Source organism: Ranitomeya imitator, chromosome 6 (genome assembly GCF_032444005.1).
Source record: "Ranitomeya imitator isolate aRanImi1 chromosome 6, aRanImi1.pri, whole genome shotgun sequence".
Classification (NCBI taxonomy): Eukaryota; Metazoa; Chordata; class Amphibia; order Anura; family Dendrobatidae; genus Ranitomeya; species Ranitomeya imitator.
In genome coordinates this window covers 561,527,727-561,546,555 of record NC_091287.1, presented here as the reverse complement: position 1 = coordinate 561,546,555, position 18,829 = coordinate 561,527,727, and the positions used below count along the sequence as shown (strand labels likewise).

The 18,829-nt window shown below is 45.8% G+C and overlaps 1 protein-coding gene across 2 annotated transcripts in view; it reads right to left on the bottom strand.

Moving 5' to 3' along the window:
- The window catches only part of LOC138643184 (1-phosphatidylinositol 4,5-bisphosphate phosphodiesterase gamma-1-like), a 180,166-nt gene that overhangs the window by 51,617 nt on the left and 109,720 nt on the right, over positions 1–18,829 (bottom strand). For both annotated transcript variants that reach the window (XM_069732017.1, XM_069732016.1), the window contains exons 7-9: positions 10,961–10,995; positions 569–641; positions 336–437 (exon numbers count right to left, since the gene is read on the bottom strand). In XM_069732017.1, coding sequence (XP_069588118.1) covers positions 336–437; positions 569–641; positions 10,961–10,995 — 210 coding nt within the window. The remainder of the gene's footprint in view (positions 1–335; positions 438–568; positions 642–10,960; positions 10,996–18,829) is intronic.

The following is an 18,829-nucleotide window of genomic DNA, read 5'->3' as shown; positions in this document are numbered from 1 at the left end:
GCATTGCGAGTGCAGCTCTGGATGTGAGTGAAGCATGACTAGGAATATGAACTGAGCTCTGCATGTGGTTGCTATATTATACAGGATGTAATGGAAGCATTGTGAATGCAGCTCTGGATGTGGTTGCTGTATTATACAGGATGTAATGGAAGCATTGTGAGTGCAGCTCTGGATGTGAGTGAAGCATAATGCGGGATATAACAGCAGAATTGTGAATACAGCTCTGAATGTGACGGCGCATACAGCAGGTGGGGACACGTACGCTCCTCAGTGTCTTCCTATGGAGCGGACGCTGTGCACGGTCCACGTCTGGCTGATGCTGGACATTGACTCACCTCTTCCAGCTGCAGCACCGGCTCCGACATCTCCACATCTGCGTCCCGCATGTAACTGCATAGAAAGTCCCTCACTTTACCAAGGTCACTTGCCCAGACTTCCTACAACAAGATCAGAGTGACATGACGGCTCTGGAAGGTGACAGTGGGGTCCGGTAGTGGAATGGTTGGTGGGACGGCGCCCGAATACTCGCTCACGGCTCACACGCACCTTATCATTTCGTGTTTCTCACCTTCTGATCAAATTGAAGAAAGCGCTGAAAGTCGTAGAGTGAGATCTGACACAGTGCGGGGCGATCGACATTCCTGGGGAAAAGAACTAGATGGTAATTATCCTACCTCCACTGTCATCCAGAGCGCTCTGCGATTACCGCACACGGTGTGTACTGTCTGCTGGTTATCAGAATGCTCCCAGTAACACCAACCCCTCACTACACACTCGCCAGCACACTTCATTTACAGGTGCAGCTCACAAAATGAGAAAATCAGCTAAATGTTCATTTATTTCAGCTCTTCAATACAAAAAGTGAAACTCGTATTATATAGAGTCAGTACAAACAGAGTGATCTATTTCATGTGCTTATTTCTGTTAATGTTGATGATTATGGCTTACAGCCAACTACAATGCTCTGTGTACTGCATATATTTATTTTGAATGCTCTGTTTAAAGGGAACCTGTCACCCCGTTTTTTGAGATTGAGCTATAAATACTGTTAAATAGGGCCTGCGCTGTGTGTTCCTATAGTGTATGTAGTGTACCCCGATTCCCCATGTATGCTGAGAAATAACTTACCAAAGTCGCCGTTTTCGCCTGTCAATCAGGCTGGTCAGGTCGGGAGGGCGTGGTGACATCGCTGGTTCTTCCTCAGCTTTACGTTGGTGGCGTAGTGGCGTAGTGGTGAAGCGCAGATGCGTGCGCAGATCGAGTTTGCATCTCGGCTTTGGGAAAATGGCCGCCGCGATCTCTAATGCGCACGCGCGGCATCCCGCGGCCATTTTCCTGAAGCCCCGTGCAGCAGAGCACTCGATCTGCGCACGCGCGGCCCCAGGAAGATGGCCGCCCCCACCGACGAAAGGGATGACAGCGCAGATCGCGCGCTGTGTCTTCACCACTACGCCACCAACGTAAAGCTGAGGAAGAACCAGCGATGTCACCACGCCCTCCCGACCTGACCAGCCTGATTGACAGGCGAAAACGGCGACTTTGGTAAGTTATTTCTCAGCATACATGGGGAATCGGGGTACACTACATACACTATAGGAACACACAGCGCAGGCCCTATTTAACAGTATTTATAGCTCAATCTCAAAAAACGGGGTGACAGGTTCCCTTTAAGGCAGATTCCTTGCTCGAAAGCTCTGTGTGCTGCATATTCCTCACTAGAATGCTCCAGGTACTGAATATTCCTCACTAGAATGTTCCGTGTACTGCATATTCCTCACTAGAATGCTCCATGTACTGAATATCCCTCACTAGAATGCTCCAGGTACTGAATATTCCTCACTAGAATGCTCCATGTACTGAATATTCCTCCCTAGAATGTGCTATGTATTGAATATCCCTCACTAGAATGCCCCATGTACTGAATATCCCTCACTAGAATGTTCCATGTACTGAATATTCCTCACTAGAATGCTCCATGTACTGAATATGCCTCACTAGAATGTGCCATGTATTGAATATGCCTCACTAGAATGCTCCGTGTACTGAATATTCCTCACTAGAATGCTCCATGTACTGAATATCCCTCACTAGAATGCTAAATGTACTGAATATCCCTCACTACAATGCTCCATGTACTGAATATGCCTCACTAGAATGCTCCACGTACTGAATATTCCTCACTAGAATGCTCCACGTACTGAATATTCCTCACTAGAATGCTCCACGTACTGAATATTCCTCACTAGAATGCTCCATGTACTGAATATCCCTCATTACAATGCTCCATGTACTGAATATTCCTCACTAGAATGTTCCATGTACTGCACATTCCTCAGTAGAATGCTCCATGTACTGCATATTCCTCACTAGAATGCTCCATGTACTGAACATTCCTCACTAGAATGCTCCATGTACTGAATATTCCTCACTAGAATGCTCCACGTACTGAATATTCCTCACTAGAATGCTCCACGTACTGAATATTCCTCACTAGAATGCTCCACGTACTGAATATTCCTCACTAGAATGCTCTATGTACTGAATATCCCTCACTAGAATGCTCCACGTACTGAATATTCCTCACTAGAATGCTCCACGTACTGAATATTCCTCACTAGAATGCTCCACGTACTGAATATTCCTCACTAGAATGCTCCATGTACTGAATATCCCTCATTACAATGCTCCATGTACTGAATATTCCTCACTAGAATGATCCATGTACTGCACATTCCTCAGTAGAATGCTCCATGTACTGCATATTCCTCACTAGAATGCTCCATGTACTGAATATTCCTCACTAGAATGCTCCATGTACTGAATATCCCTCATTACAATGCTCCATGTACTGAATATTCCTCACTAGAATGCTCCATGTACTGCATATTCCTCAGTAGAATGTGCCATGTACTGAATATTCCTCACTGGAATGCTCTATGTACTGAATATTCCTCACTAGAATGCTCCATGTACTGCATATTCCTCACTAGAATGCTCCATGTACTGAATATTCCTCACTAGAATGCTCCATGTACTGAATATGCCTCACTAGAATGCTCCATGTACTGCATATTCCTCACTAGAATGTTCCATGTACTGAATATTCCTCACTAGAATGCTCCATAAACTGAATATTCACTAGAATGCTCCATGTACTGAATATGCCTCATTAGAATGCTCCATATACTGAATATTCCTCACTAGAATGCACCATGTGCTGAATATGCCTCATTAGAATGCTCAGAGCACTGTAATGTAGATTCCTTGCTCGAATGCTCCATGTACTGAATATTCCTCACTAGAATGCTCCATGTACTGCATATTCTTCACTAGAATGCTCCATGTACTGCATATTCCTCACTAGAATGCTCCATGTGCTGCATATTCCTCACTAGAATGCTCCATGTACTGCATATTCCTCACTAGAATGCTCCATGTGCTGAATATCCCTCACTAGAATTCTACATGAACTGCATATTCCTCACTAGAATGCTCCATGTACTGAATATCTCTCACTAGAATGCTCCATGTACTGCATATTCCTCACTAGAATGCTCCATGTGCTGAATATCCCTCAATAGAATTCTACATGTACTGCATATTCCTCACCAGAATGCTTGCATATTCCTCACTAGAATGCTCCATGTACTGCATATTCCTCACTAGAATGCTATATGTACTGAGTACTGAATATTCCTCACTAGAATGCTACATGTACTGAATATTCCTCCCTAGAATGTGCCATGTATTGAATATGCCTCACTACCATGCTCCATGTACTGAATATTCCTCACTAGAATGTTCCGTGTTCTGCATATTCCTCACTAGAATGCTCCATGTACTGAATATCCCTCACTAGAATGCTCCATGTACTGAATATTCCTCACTAGAATGCTCCATGTACTGAATATTCCTCACTAGAATGCTCCATGTACTGAATATGCCTCAGTAGAATATGACATGTATTGAATATGACTCACTAGAATGTTCCATGTACTGAATATCCCTCACTAGAATGCTCCATGTACTGCATATTCCTCACTAGAATGCTCCATGTACTGAATATTCACTAGAATGCTCCATGTACTGAATATGCCTCATTAGAATGCTCCATATACTGAATATTCCTCACTAGAATGCACCATGTGCTGAATATGCCTCATTAAAATGCTCCGAGCACTGTAATGTAGATTCCTTGCTCGAATGCTCCATGTACTGAATATTCCTCACTAGAATGCTCCATGTACTGCATATTCCTCACTAGAATGCTCCATGTACTGCATATTCCTCACTAGAATGCTCCATGTACTGCATATTCTTCACTAGAATGCTCCATGTACTGCATATTCCTCACTAGAATGCTCCATGTGCTGCATATTCCTCACTAGAATGCTCCATGTACTGCATATTCCTCACTAGAATGCTCCATGTGCTGAATATCCCTCACTAGAATTCTACATGAACTGCATATTCCTCACTAGAATGCTCCATGTACTGCATATTCCTCACTAGAATGCTCCATGTACTGCATATTCCTCACTAGAATGCTCCATGTGCTGAATATCCCTCAATAGAATTCTACATGTACTACATATTCCTCACTAGAATGCTCCATGTACTGCATATTCCTCACTAGAATGCTATATGTACTGAGTACTGAATATTCCTCACTAGAATGCTCCATGTACTGAATATTCCTCCCTAGAATGTGCCATGTATTGAATATGCCTCACTACCATGCTCCATGTACTGAATATTCCTCACTAGAATGTTCCGTGTTCTGCATATTCCTCACTAGAATGCTCCATGTACTGAATATCCCTCACTAGAATGCTCCATGTACTGAATATTCCTCACTAGAATGCTCCATGTACTGAATATTCCTCACTAGAATGCTCCATGTACTGAATATGCCTCAGTAGAATGTGCCATGTATTGAATATGACTCACTAGAATGCTCCATGTACTGAATATTCCTCACTAGAATGCTCTGTGTACTTCATGATTAAGGGTGCTTTGTCACCTGAAACGCGTAGTGTTTTTTATCTATATTGTGCTGATGTTTCATCCTCTGCTTCCCATATGAAGTGAATAAAGTACCAAATTTTTACTTTTCTCTGCCTCGTTGAGCTGGAATTCTTTTTCTTTTCCTGGTTTCCTCACGCCTTGACACAGCGTTTCCGTGCTCCGAGCCTCCTGGGATCGTTACAATGGTGAGCTGGATTTCTTTTTTTGCTACTGAATATTCCTCTCTAGAATGCTCCGTGTACTAAATATTCCTCACTAGAATGCTCCATGTACTGCATATTCCTCACTAGAATGCTCCATGTACTGAATATCCCTCACTAGAATGTTCCATGTACTGAATATGCCTCACTAGAATGCTCCATGTACTGAATATTCCTCCCTAGAATGTGCTATGTATTGAATATCCCTCACTAGAATGCCCCATGTACTGAATATCCCTCACTAGAATGTTCCATGTACTGAATATTCCTCACTAGAATGCTCCATGTACTGAATATGCCTCACTAGAATGTGCCATGTATTGAATATGCCTCACTAGAATGCTCCGTGTACTGAATATTCCTCACTAGAATGCTCCATGTACTGAATATCCCTCACTAGAATGCTAAATGTACTGAATATCCCTCACTACAATGCTCCATGTACTGAATATGCCTCACTAGAATGCTCCACGTACTGAATATTCCTCACTAGAATGCTCCACGTACTGAATATTCCTCACTAGAATGCTCCACGTACTGAATATTCCTCACTAGAATGCTCCACGTACTGAATATTCCTCACTAGAATGCTCCATGTACTGAATATCCCTCATTACAATGCTCCATGTACTGAATATTCCTCACTAGAATGCTCCATGTACTGCACATTCCTCAGTAGAATGCTCCATGTACTGCATATTCCTCACTAGAATGCTCCATGTACTGAATATTCCTCACTAGAATGCTCCATGTACTGAATATCCCTCATTACAATGCTCCATGTACTGAATATTCCTCACTAGAATGCTCCATGTACTGCATATTCCTCAGTAGAATGTGCCATGTACTGAATATTCCTCACTGGAATGCTCTATGTACTGAATATTCCTCACTAGAATGCTCCATGTACTGCATATTCCTCACTAGAATGCTCCATGTACTGAATATTCCTCACTAGAATGCTCCATGTACTGAATATGCCTCACTAGAATGCTCCATGTACTGCATATTCCTCACTAGAATGTTCCATGTACTGAATATTCCTCACTAGAATGCTCCATGAACTGAATATTCACTAGAATGCTCCATGTACTGAATATGCCTCATTAGAATGCTCCATATACTGAATATTCCTCACTAGAATGCACCATGTGCTGAATATGCCTCATTAGAATGCTCAGAGCACTGTAATGTAGATTCCTTGCTCGAATGCTCCATGTACTGAATATTCCTCACTAGAATGCTCCATGTACTGCATATTCCTCACTAGAATGCTCCATGTACTGCATATTCCTCACTAGAATGCTCCATGTACTGCATATTCTTCACTAGAATGCTCCATGCACTGCATATTCCTCACTAGAATGCTCCATGTGCTGCATATTCCTCACTAGAATGCTCCATGTACTGCATATTCCTCACTAGAATGCTCCATGTGCTGAATATCCCTCACTAGAATTCTACATGAACTGCATATTCCTCACTAGAATGCTCCATGTACTGAATATCTCTCACTAGAATGCTCCATGTACTGCATATTCCTCACTAGAATGCTCCATGTGCTGAATATCCCTCAATAGAATTCTACATGTACTGCATATTCCTCACCAGAATGCTTGCATATTCCTCACTAGAATGCTCCATGTACTGCATATTCCTCACTAGAATGCTATATGTACTGAGTACTGAATATTCCTCACTAGAATGCTACATGTACTGAATATTCCTCCCTAGAATGTGCCATGTATTGAATATGCCTCACTACCATGCTCCATGTACTGAATATTCCTCACTAGAATGTTCCGTGTTCTGCATATTCCTCACTAGAATGCTCCATGTACTGAATATCCCTCACTAGAATGCTCCATGTACTGAATATTCCTCACTAGAATGCTCCATGTACTGAATATTCCTCACTAGAATGCTCCATGTACTGAATATGCCTCAGTAGAATGTGACATGTATTGAATATGACTCACTAGAATGCTCCATGTACTGAATATCCCTCACTAGAATGCTCCATGTACTGCATATTCCTCACTAGAATGCTCCATGTACTGAATATTCACTAGAATGCTCCATGTACTGAATATGCCTCATTAGAATGCTCCATATACTGAATATTCCTCACTAGAATGCACCATGTGCTGAATATGCCTCATTAAAATGCTCCGAGCACTGTAATGTAGATTCCTTGCTCGAATGCTCCATGTACTGAATATTCCTCACTAGAATGCTCCATGTACTGCATATTCCTCACTAGAATGCTCCATGTACTGCATATTCCTCACTAGAATGCTACATGTACTGCATATTCTTCACTAGAATGCTCCATGTACTGCATATTCCTCACTAGAATGCTCCATGTGCTGCATATTCCTCACTAGAATGCTCCATGTACTGCATATTCCTCACTAGAATGCTCCATGTGCTGAATATCCCTCACTAGAATTCTACATGAACTGCATATTCCTCACTAGAATGCTCCATGTACTGCATATTCCTCACTAGAATGCTCCATGTACTGCATATTCCTCACTAGAATGCTCCATGTGCTGAATATCCCTCAATAGAATTCTACATGTACTACATATTCCTCACCAGAATGCTTGCATATTCCTCACTAGAATGCTCCATGTACTGCATATTCATCACTAGAATGCTATATGTACTGAGTACTGAATATTCCTCACTAGAATGCTCCATGTACTGAATATTCCTCCCTAGAATGTGCCATGTATTGAATATGCCTCACTACCATGCTCCATGTACTGAATATTCCTCACTAGAATGTTCCGTGTTCTGCATATTCCTCACTAGAATGCTCCATGTACTGAATATCCCTCACTAGAATGCTCCATGTACTGAATATTCCTCACTAGAATGCTCCATGTACTGAATATTCCTCACTAGAATGCTCCATGTACTGAATATGCCTCAGTAGAATGTGCCATGTATTGAATATGACTCACTAGAATGCTCCATGTACTGAATATTCCTCACTAGAATGCTCTGTGTACTTCATGATTAAGGGTGCTTTGTCACCTGAAACGCGTAGATAGTGTTTTTTATCTATATTGTGCTGATGTTTCATCCTCTGCTTCCCATATGAAGTGAATAAAGTACCAAGTTTTTACTTTTCACTGCCTCGTTGAGCTGGAATTCTTTTTCTTTTCCTGGTTTCCTCACGCCTTGACACAGCGTTTCCGTGCTCCGAGCCTCCTGGGATCGTTACAATGGTGAGCTGGATTTCTTTTTTTGCTACTGAATATTCCTCTCTAGAATGCTCCGTGTACTAAATATTCCTCACTAGAATGCTCCATGTACTGCATATTCCTCACTAGAATGCTCCATGTACTGAATATCCCTCACTAGAATGTTCCATGTACTGAATATGCCTCACTAGAATGCTCCATGTACTGAATATGCCTCACTAGAATGCTCCATGTACTGAATATGCCTCACTAGAATGCTCCATGTACTGAATATTCCTCACTAGAGTGTTCCATGTGATACATATCCCTCACTAGAATGCTCCATGTACTGAATATCCCTCACTAGAATGCTCCATGTACTGAATATGCCTCACTAGAATGCTCCATGTACTGAATATGCCTCACTAGAATGCTCCATGTACTGAATATTCCTCACTAGAGTGTTCCATGTAATACATATCCCTCACTAGAATGCTCCGTGTACTGAATATGCCTCACTAGAATGCTCCATGTACTGAATATTCCTCACTAGAGTGTTCCATGTAATATATATTCCTCACTAGAATGCTCCATGTACTGCATATTCCTCACTAGAATGCTCCATGTACTGAATATTCACTAGAATGCTCCATGTACTGAATATACCTCACTAGAATGCTTCATGTACTGAATGTTCACTAGAATGTTCCGTGTACTGAATATTCCTCACTAGAATGCTCCATGTACTGAATATTCACTAGAATGCTCCATGTACTGAATATGCCTCACTAGAATGCTCCATGTACTGAATGGTCGTGCGCTAGCGATGTGCCGTCATTGACGGACCCGAGAAGCGGGCTGCAGCGTTTCCGGGTCCGTCACTGCTAGCGCAGATGGAGCTAGCAGATGCACCATCTGCGCTAGCGCTGTGCCAAAGTCGGCACTTGCGTTAGTGCAGTCAGTTTAACGTATACGTTGAATGGACTGCACTAACGCATAGTGAACCTAGCCTTAATCCCGACACCTCCGGCTTCGGTTGCTATCACTGAAGTTACTAATGGGTGTCTGAGGAAGGTTCTGGCTGTACAAATCCACGGGATCCGCTGCCGGCAGCTCCTGCATAATCACCAACCAATGACGTCTCCGATGTGCAAAATGGAGACAAGTCCAGAGAGGCTGCCGGCAGCTCTTGTGTAATCACCGATCAATCATGTCTGCGATGTGCCCGATGGAGATGCTGCCGGCAGCTCCTGAGTAACCACCAACCAATGAAGTCTCCAATGTGCCCAATAGAGATAAGTCCGGAGACGCTGCTGGCAGCTCTTGTGTAATCACCGATCAATGACGTCTCCAATGTGCCCAATAGAGACAAGTCCAGAGACGCTGCCGGCAGCTCTTGTGTAATCACCGATCAATGACGTCTGCAATGTGCCCGATGGAGACAAGTTCGGAGACAATGCCGGCAGCTTCTGAGTAACCACCAACCAATGACGTCTCCAATGTGCCCTATAAAGACAAGTCCGGAGACGCTACCGGCAGCTCCTGAGTAACCGCCAACCAATGACGTCTCCAATGTGCCCAATAGAGTCAAGTCCGGAGACGCTGCTGGCAGCTCTTGTGTAATCACTGATCCATCACGTCTGCGATGTGCCCGATGGAGACAAGTCCGGAGACGCTGCCAGCAGCTCCTGGGTAACCACCAACCAATGACATCTCCAATGTGACCGATAGAGACAAGTCCGGCGACACTGATGGCAGCTCCTGAGTAACCACCAACCAATGACGTCTCCGATGTGCCCGATGGAGACAAGTCTGGAGACGCTGCCTGCAGCTCCTGAGTAACCACCAACCAATGACATCTCCAATGTGTCTGATGGAGACAAGTCCGGAGACGCTGATGGCAGCTCCTGAGTAACCACCAACCAATGACCTCTCCGATATGACCGATAGAGACAAGTCTGGAGATGCTGCCGGCATCCCCTGAGTAACCACCAACCAATGACATCTCCAATGTGCCTGATGGAGACAAGTCCGGAGACGCTGCTGGCATGGGAACAGGTTTAGGTCACACAGACGGCTCACAGCAGCATGAGAAACATGCGGCCTGACAGTGTCGTGTTGCAAACAGCTTCTGGGAAACTTTGGAGAAATAGCCGCACCACTGGTTCCACCACCAAATCAACGTAACAACGAGCTGCTAGTAACTGGGAATGAAGCTTAGAGGGGTACAGCAGAGGGTGGAACTCACCTGAGCAGACCACCGTGATCCGCACAGGAGGGGCTCAGAAGCCACTGGTTGGGACCCCTGATTAGACAACCCAGACACCATTCTTACTTCTCCTCTCAGCAGTTCATCATTCCTGATGGTAACACTACGGCCTGACTCTATAGCTGTCGATACGCGGCACAGGTGAGTCTGAGTCGCCGTCATTTGTTGTATTGTGTCATTGTGCACCAGGCTCTTTCCTCCTCCCTGTTGTACGTGGTGCAGATGTCATGGTGTGATTACTACATGCTGCAGGCGCAGATCTGACTCACCGTAAAGGGAACGATAACTCCAGCTGCTCAATGATCTGCAATCAGAGGAAAGGAATGGAAATGTCATCTTTACAGCTTACTCAATGCACAGGCATCTCCCATAATATAGATCCGCCCATCACCCAGACTGCTCAGATACAGGCTCCTCCCATAATATGGATCCGCCCATCACCCAGACTCCTCAGATACAGGCTCCTGCCATAATACAGACCCCGCCCATCATCTAGACTCCGCCCATCACCCAGGCTCGCCCTAAGATAGACTCATCCCATAGTCCAGACTCCACCTATCACCCACTCATCCTACAATCGACTCCACCCATCACCCACTCATCCTACAATCGACTCCACCCATCACCCACTCATCCTACAATCGACTCCACCCATCACCCACTCATCCTACAATCGACTCCACCCATCACCCACTCATCCAACAATCAACTCCACCCATTACCCACTTATCCTACAATCGACTCCACCCATCACCCACTCATCCTATAATGGACTCCGCCCATCACCCACTCATCCTACAATCGACTCCACCCATCACCCACTCATCCTACAATCGAATCCACCCATCACCCACTCATCCAACAGTCGACTCCATCCATCACCCACTCATCCTACAATCAACTCCACCCATCACCCGCTCATCCTACAATCGACTCCACCTATCACTCGCTCATCCTACAATCAACTCTACCCATCTCCCGCTCATCCAACAATCAACTCCACCAATCTCCCGCTCATCCTACAATCGACTCCACCCATCACCCACTCATCCTACAAACAACTCCAGTCATCACCCACTCATCCCACAATCAACTCCACCCATCACCCACTCATCCTACAAACAACGCCACCCATCACCCACTCATCCTACAATCGACTCCACCCATCACCCACTCATCCTACAATCGACTCCACCCATCACTCGCTCATCCTACAATCGACTACATAGACCCCTCCCATCATACAGGCCTCTCCCACTACATAGTCCCCTCCCATCATACAGGCCTCTCCCACTACATAGTCCCCTCCCATCATACAGGCCTCTCTCACTACACAGACCCCTCCCATCATACAGGCCTCTCTCACTACATAGACCCCTCCCATCATACAGGCCTTTCCCACTACATAGCCCCCTCCCATCATACAGGCCTCTCCCACTACATAGTCCCCTCCCATCATACAGGCCTCTCTCACTACACAGACCCCTCCCATCATACAGGACTCTCTCACTACATAGACCCCTCCCATCATACAGGCCTCTCCCACTACACAGACCCCTCCCATCATACAGACCTCTCCCACTACATACACCCCTCCCATCATACAGACCTCTCCCACTACAAAGACCCCTCCCATCATACAGGCCTCTCCCACTACATAGACCCCTCCTATCGTACAGACCTCTCCCACTACATAGACCCCTCCCATCATACAGACCTCTCCCACTACATAGACCCCTCCCATCATAAAGACCTCTCCGACTACAAAGACCCCTCCCATCATACAGGCCTCTCCCACTACATAGACCCCTCCCATCATACAGACCTCTCCCACTACATAGACCCCTCCCATCATACAGACCTCTCCCACTACATAGTCCCCTCCCATCATAGACTTCTTCCACCACAAAGACAGCTCATGCCATAGACTACTCCCACTAGACAGTCCCCTCCCATCATACAGGCCTCTCTCACTACACAGACCCCTCCCATCATACAGGCCTCTCTCACTACATAGACCCCTCCCATCATACAGGCCTCTCCCACTACATAGTCCCCTCCCATCATACAGGCCTCTCCCACTACACAGACCCCTCCCATCATACAGACCTCTCCCACTACATAGTCCCCTCCCATCGTACAGACCTCTCCCACTACATAGACCCCTCCCATCATACAGGCCTCTCCCACTACAAAGACCCCTCCCATCATACAGGCCTCTCCCACTACATAGACCCCTCCTATCGTACAGACCTATCCCACTACATAGACCCCTCCCATCATACAGACCTCTCCCACTACATAGACCCCTCCCATCATAAAGATCTCTCCCACTACAAAGACCCCTCCCATCATACAGGCCTCTCCCACTACATAGACCCCTCCCATCGTACAGACCTCTCCCACTACATAGACCCCTCCCATCATACAGACCTCTCCCTGTTATGACCTGGTGGTTAGGACAATAATGGACCTGGTGGTTAAGAGCACACGGAATGACCTGATAGTTACTAATAATACAGAACAAGCTCTGAGACGTGGGAACTCTGCTGACCGCAATCCCTAATCCTATCACACACACTAGAAATAGCCGTGGATTGCTCCTAACGCTCCCTATGCAACTCGTCACAGCCTAAGGAACTAGCTAGCCCTAAAGATAGAAAAATAAAGCCTACCTTGCCTCAGAGAAATTCCCCAAAGGAAAAGGCAGCCCCCCACATATAATGACTGTGAGTAAAGATGAAAATTACAAGCACAGAGATGAAATAGATATAGCAAAGTGAGGCCCGACTTACTGAACAGACAGAGGATAGGAAAGGTAACTTTGCGGTCAGCACAAAAACTACAAAAAGACCACGCAGAGGGCGCAAAAAGACCCTCCGCACCGACTCACGGTGCAGAGGCACTCCCTCTGCGTCCCAGAGCTTCCAGCAAGCAAGACAAAAATCAAAATAGCAAGCTGGACAGAAAAATAGCAAACCAGAGAAAAACAAGGAGGAACTTAGCTTCTGCTGGGAAGACAGGTCACAAGAACGATCCAGGAGCGAACAAGAAAAATACTGGAACATTGACAGGTGGCATGGAGCAATGATCTAAGTGGAGTTAAATAGAGCAGCCAGCTAACGAATTAACCTCGTCACCTGTGGAAGGAAACTCAGAAGCCGCAGCCCCACTCACAACCACCAGAGGAAGCCCATGGACAGAACCAGCCGAAGTACCATTCATGACCACAGGAGAAAGCTTGACAACAGAATTCACAACAGTACCCCCCCCTTGAGGAGGGGTCACCGAACCCTCACCAGAGCCCCCAGGCCGACCAGGACGAGCCAAATGAAAGGCACGAACCAGATCTGCAGCATGAACATCAGAGGCAAAGACCCAGGAATTATCTTCCTGACCATAACCCTTCCACTTGACCAGGTACTGGAGTTTCCGTCTCGAAATACGAGAATCCAAAATCTTCTCCACCACATACTCCAACTCCCCCTCAACCAACAGCGGGGCAGGAGGATCAACGGATGGAACCACAGGCGCCACGTATCTCCGCAACAACGACCTATGGAATACATTATGGATGGCAAAAGAAGCTGGAAGGGTCAAACAAAATGACACAGGATTGAGAACCTCAGAAATCTTATACGGACCAATGAAACGAGGCTTAAACTTAGGAGAGGAAACCTTCATAGGAACATAACGAGACGACAACCAAACCAAATCCCCAACACGAAGTCGGGGACCCACACAGCGCCGGCGGTTAGCGAAACGTTGAGCCTTCTCCTGGGACAATGTCAAATTGTCCACCACATGAGTCCAAATCTGCTGCAACCTATCCACCACAGTATCTACACCAGGACAGTCCGAAGACTCAACCTGCCCTGAAGAAAAACGAGGATGGAAACCAGAATTGCAGAAAAACGGTGAAACCAAAGTAGCCGAGCTGGCCCGATTATTAAGGGCGAACTCAGCCAAAGGCAAAAAGGACACCCAATCATCCTGATCAGCAGAAACAAAGCATCTCAGATATGTTTCCAAAGTCTGATTAGTTCGTTCGGTTTGGCCATTTGTCTGAGGATGGAAAGCCGAGGAAAAAGACAAATCAATGCCCATCCTAGCACAAAAGGATCGCCAAAACCTCGAAACAAACTGGGAACCTCTGTCCGAAACGATGTTCTCCGGAATGCCATGTAAACGAACCACATGCTGGAAAAACAATGGCACCAAATCAGAGGAGGAAGGCAATTTAGACAAAGGTACCAAATGGACCATCTTAGAGAAGCGATCACAAACCACCCAAATGACCAACATCTTTTGAGAGACAGGGAGATCCGAAATAAAATCCATAGAAATATGCGTCCAGGGCCTCTTCGGTACCGGCAAGGGCAAAAGCAACCCACTGGCACGAGAACAGCAGGGCTTAGCCCGAGCACAAGTCCCACAGGACTGCACAAAAGAACGCACATCCCGCGACAAAGACGGCCACCAAAAGGATCTAGCCACCAAATCTCTGGTACCAAAGATTCCAGGATGACCAGCCAACACCGAACAATGAACCTCAGAGATAACTCTACTAGTCCATTTATCAGGGACAAACAGTTTCTCCGCTGGGCAACGGTCAGGTCTATCAGCCTGAAATTTTTGCAGCACCCGCCACAAATCAGGGGAGATGGCAGACAAAATTACCCCCTCTTTGAGAATACCCACCAAACACCCGGAGAGTCGGGCACAAAACTCCTTGACAGGGCATCAGCCTTCACATTCTTAGAGCCTGGAAGGTACGAAACCACAAAATCAAAACGGGAGAAAAATAGCGACCAACGAGCCTGTCTAGGATTCAACCGTTTGGCAGACTCGAGATAAGTCAAATTCTTGTGATCCGTCAAGACCACCACGCAATGCTTGGCTCCTTCAAGCCAATGACGCCACTCCTCAAATGCCCACTTCATGGCCAACAACTCTCGATTGCCAACATCATAATTGCGCTCAGCAGGCGAAAACTTTCTAGAAATGAAGGCACATGGTTTCATCACCGAGCCATCAGAACTTCTTTGCGACAAAACAGCCCCTGCTCCAATCTCAGAAGCATCAACCTCGACCTGAAACGGGAGCGAAACATCTGGCTGGCACAACACAGGGGCAGAAGAAAAACGACGCTTCAACTCCTGAAAAGCTTCCACAGCCGCAGAAGACCAATTGACCACATCAGCACCCTTCTTGGTCAAATCAGTCAACGGTTTAGCAACACTAGAAAAATTACTGATGAAGCGACGATAAAAATTAGCAAAGCCCAGGAACTTTTGCAGACTCTTCACAGATGTCGGCTGAGTCCAATCATAAATGGCCTGGACTTTAACAGGGTCCATCTCGATAGTAGAAGGGGAAAAAATAAAAACCCAAAAATGAAACCTTCTGAACTCCAAAGAGACACTTTGACCCCTTCACAAACAAAGAATTTGCACGAAGGACCTGGAACACCATTCTGACCTGCTTCACATGAGACTCCCAATCATCCGAGAAGACCAAAATATCATCCAAATATACAATCAGGAATTTATCCAGGTACTCTCGGAAGATGTCATGCATAAAGGACTGAAATACTGATGGAGCATTGGAAAGCCCGAATGGCATAACCAGGTACTCAAAATGGCCCTCGGGCGTATTAAATGCAGTTTTCCATTCATCGCCCCGCTTAATACGCACAAGATTATACGCACCACGAAGATCTATCTTGGTGAACCAACTAGCCCCCTTAATCCGAGCAAATAAATCAGACAGCAGCGGCAAAGGGTACTGAAATTTGACTGTGATCTTATTAAGAAGGCGGTAATCAATACAAGGTCTCAAAGAACCATCCTTCTTGGCCACAAAAAAGAACCCTGCTCCCAATGGTGACGACGACGGGCGAATATGACCCTTCTCCAAGGATTCCTTTATATAACTCCGCATAGCGGCGTGTTCTGGCACAGATAAATTGAACAGTCGGCCCTTAGGAAACTTACTACCAGGAATCAAATTGATAGCACAATCGCAATCCCTATGAGGAGGTAGGGCACTGGATTTGGGCTCATCAAATACATCACGGTAATCTGACAAAAACTCCGGGACTTCAGAAGGGGTGGATAACGAAATAGACAAAAATGGAACATCACCATGTACCCCCTGACAACCCCAGCTGGACACAGACATAGATTTCCAATCCAATACTGGATTATGGACCTGTAGCCATGGCAACCCCAAAACGACCACATCATGCAGATTATGCAACACCAAAAAGCGAATATCCTCCTGATGTGCAGGAGCCATGCACATGGTCAATTGAGTCCAGTACTGAGGCTTATTCTTGGCCAAAGGCGTAGCATCAATTCCTCTCAATGGAATAGGATACTGCAAGGGCTCCAAGAAAAAAACCACAGCGCCTAGCAAACTCCAAGTCCATCAAATTCAGGGCAGCGCCTGAATCCACAAATGCCATAACAGAATAGGATGACAAAGAGCAAATCAGAGTAACGGACTAAAGAAATTTCGACTGTACCGTACCAATGGTGGCAGACCTAGCGAAACGCTTAGTGCACTTAGGACAATCGGAGATAGCATGAGTGGAATCACCACAGTAAAAACACAGCCCATTCCGACGTCTGTGTTCTTGCCGTTCAGCTCTGGTCAAAGTCCTATCACATTGCATAGACTCAGGTCTATGCTCAGATAATACCGCCAAATGGTGCACAGCTTTACGCTCACGCAAGCGTCGATCGATCTGAATGGCCAAAGACATAGACTCATTCAGACCAGCAGGCATGGGAAATCCCACCATGACATCCTTAAGGGCTTCAGAGAGACCCTTTCTGAAAATTGCTGCCAGGGCACATTCATTCCACTGAGTGAGCACAGACCACTTCCTAAACTTCTGACAATATATCTTTACTTCATCCTGACCCTGACACAGAGCCAGCAAGATTTTCTCTGCCTGATCCACTGAATTTGGTTCATCATAAAGCAATCCGAGCGCCAGAAAAAACGCATCAACATCACGTAATGCAGGATCTCCTGGCGCAAGGGAAAATGCCCAGTCTTGAGGCTCGCCACGTAATAAAGAAATAATGATCTTAACTTGTTGCACTGGGTCACCAGAGGAGCGGGGTTTCAAAGCCAGAAACAGTTTACAATTATTTTTAAAACTCAGAAACTTAGCTCTATCTCCAGAAAACAAATCAGGAATAGGAATTCTAGGCTCTAGATGATCCACACAAGAAGACAGGCCTTTAATGTCCATCACTACACCTGTGTCCTGAACCACCCAAATGTCTAGGGGAAAAGAAAGACAAAACACAGTGCAGAGAAAAAAAAATGGTCTCAGAACTTCTCTTTTCCCTCTATTGAGAAGCATTAGTACTTTGGGCCTCCAGTACTGTTATGAACAGGTGATTTAGAACCACAATGGACCTGGTGGTTAAGAGCACTGAAAATGACCTAATAGTTACTAATAACATAGGACGAGCTCTGAGACGTGGGAACTCTGCTGACCGGAATCCCTAATCCTATCACACCACACTAGAGGTAGCCGTGGAGCGCTCCTGACCAGACCTAGGCGCCTCGGGCACAGCCTGAGAAACTAGCTAGCCCCGAAGATAGAAAAATAAGCCTACCTTGCCTCAGAGAAATTCCCCAAAGGAAAAGGCAGCCCCCACATATAATGACTGTGAGTAAAGATGAAAATACAAACACAGAGATTAAATAGATTTTAGCAAAGTGAGGCCCGACTTACTGAATAGACCGAGGATAGGAAAGATAGCTTTGCGGTCAGCACAAAAACCTACAAACAACCACGCAGAGGGCGCAAAAAGACCCTCCGCACCGACTAACGGTACGGAGGGGCTCCCTCTGCGTCCCAGAGCTTCCTGCAAGCAAGAAAAACCAATATAGCAAGCTGGACAGAAAAAATAGCAAACAAAAGTAACACAAGCAGAACTTAGCTTATGCAGGGCAGATAGGCCACAAGAACGATCCAGGAGAGAGCCAGACCAATACTGGAACATTGACTGGAGGCCAGGAACAAAGAACTAGGTGGATTTAAATAGAGCAGCACCTAACGACTTAACCTCGTCACCTGAGGAAAGAAACTCAGAAGCCACAGCCCCACTCAC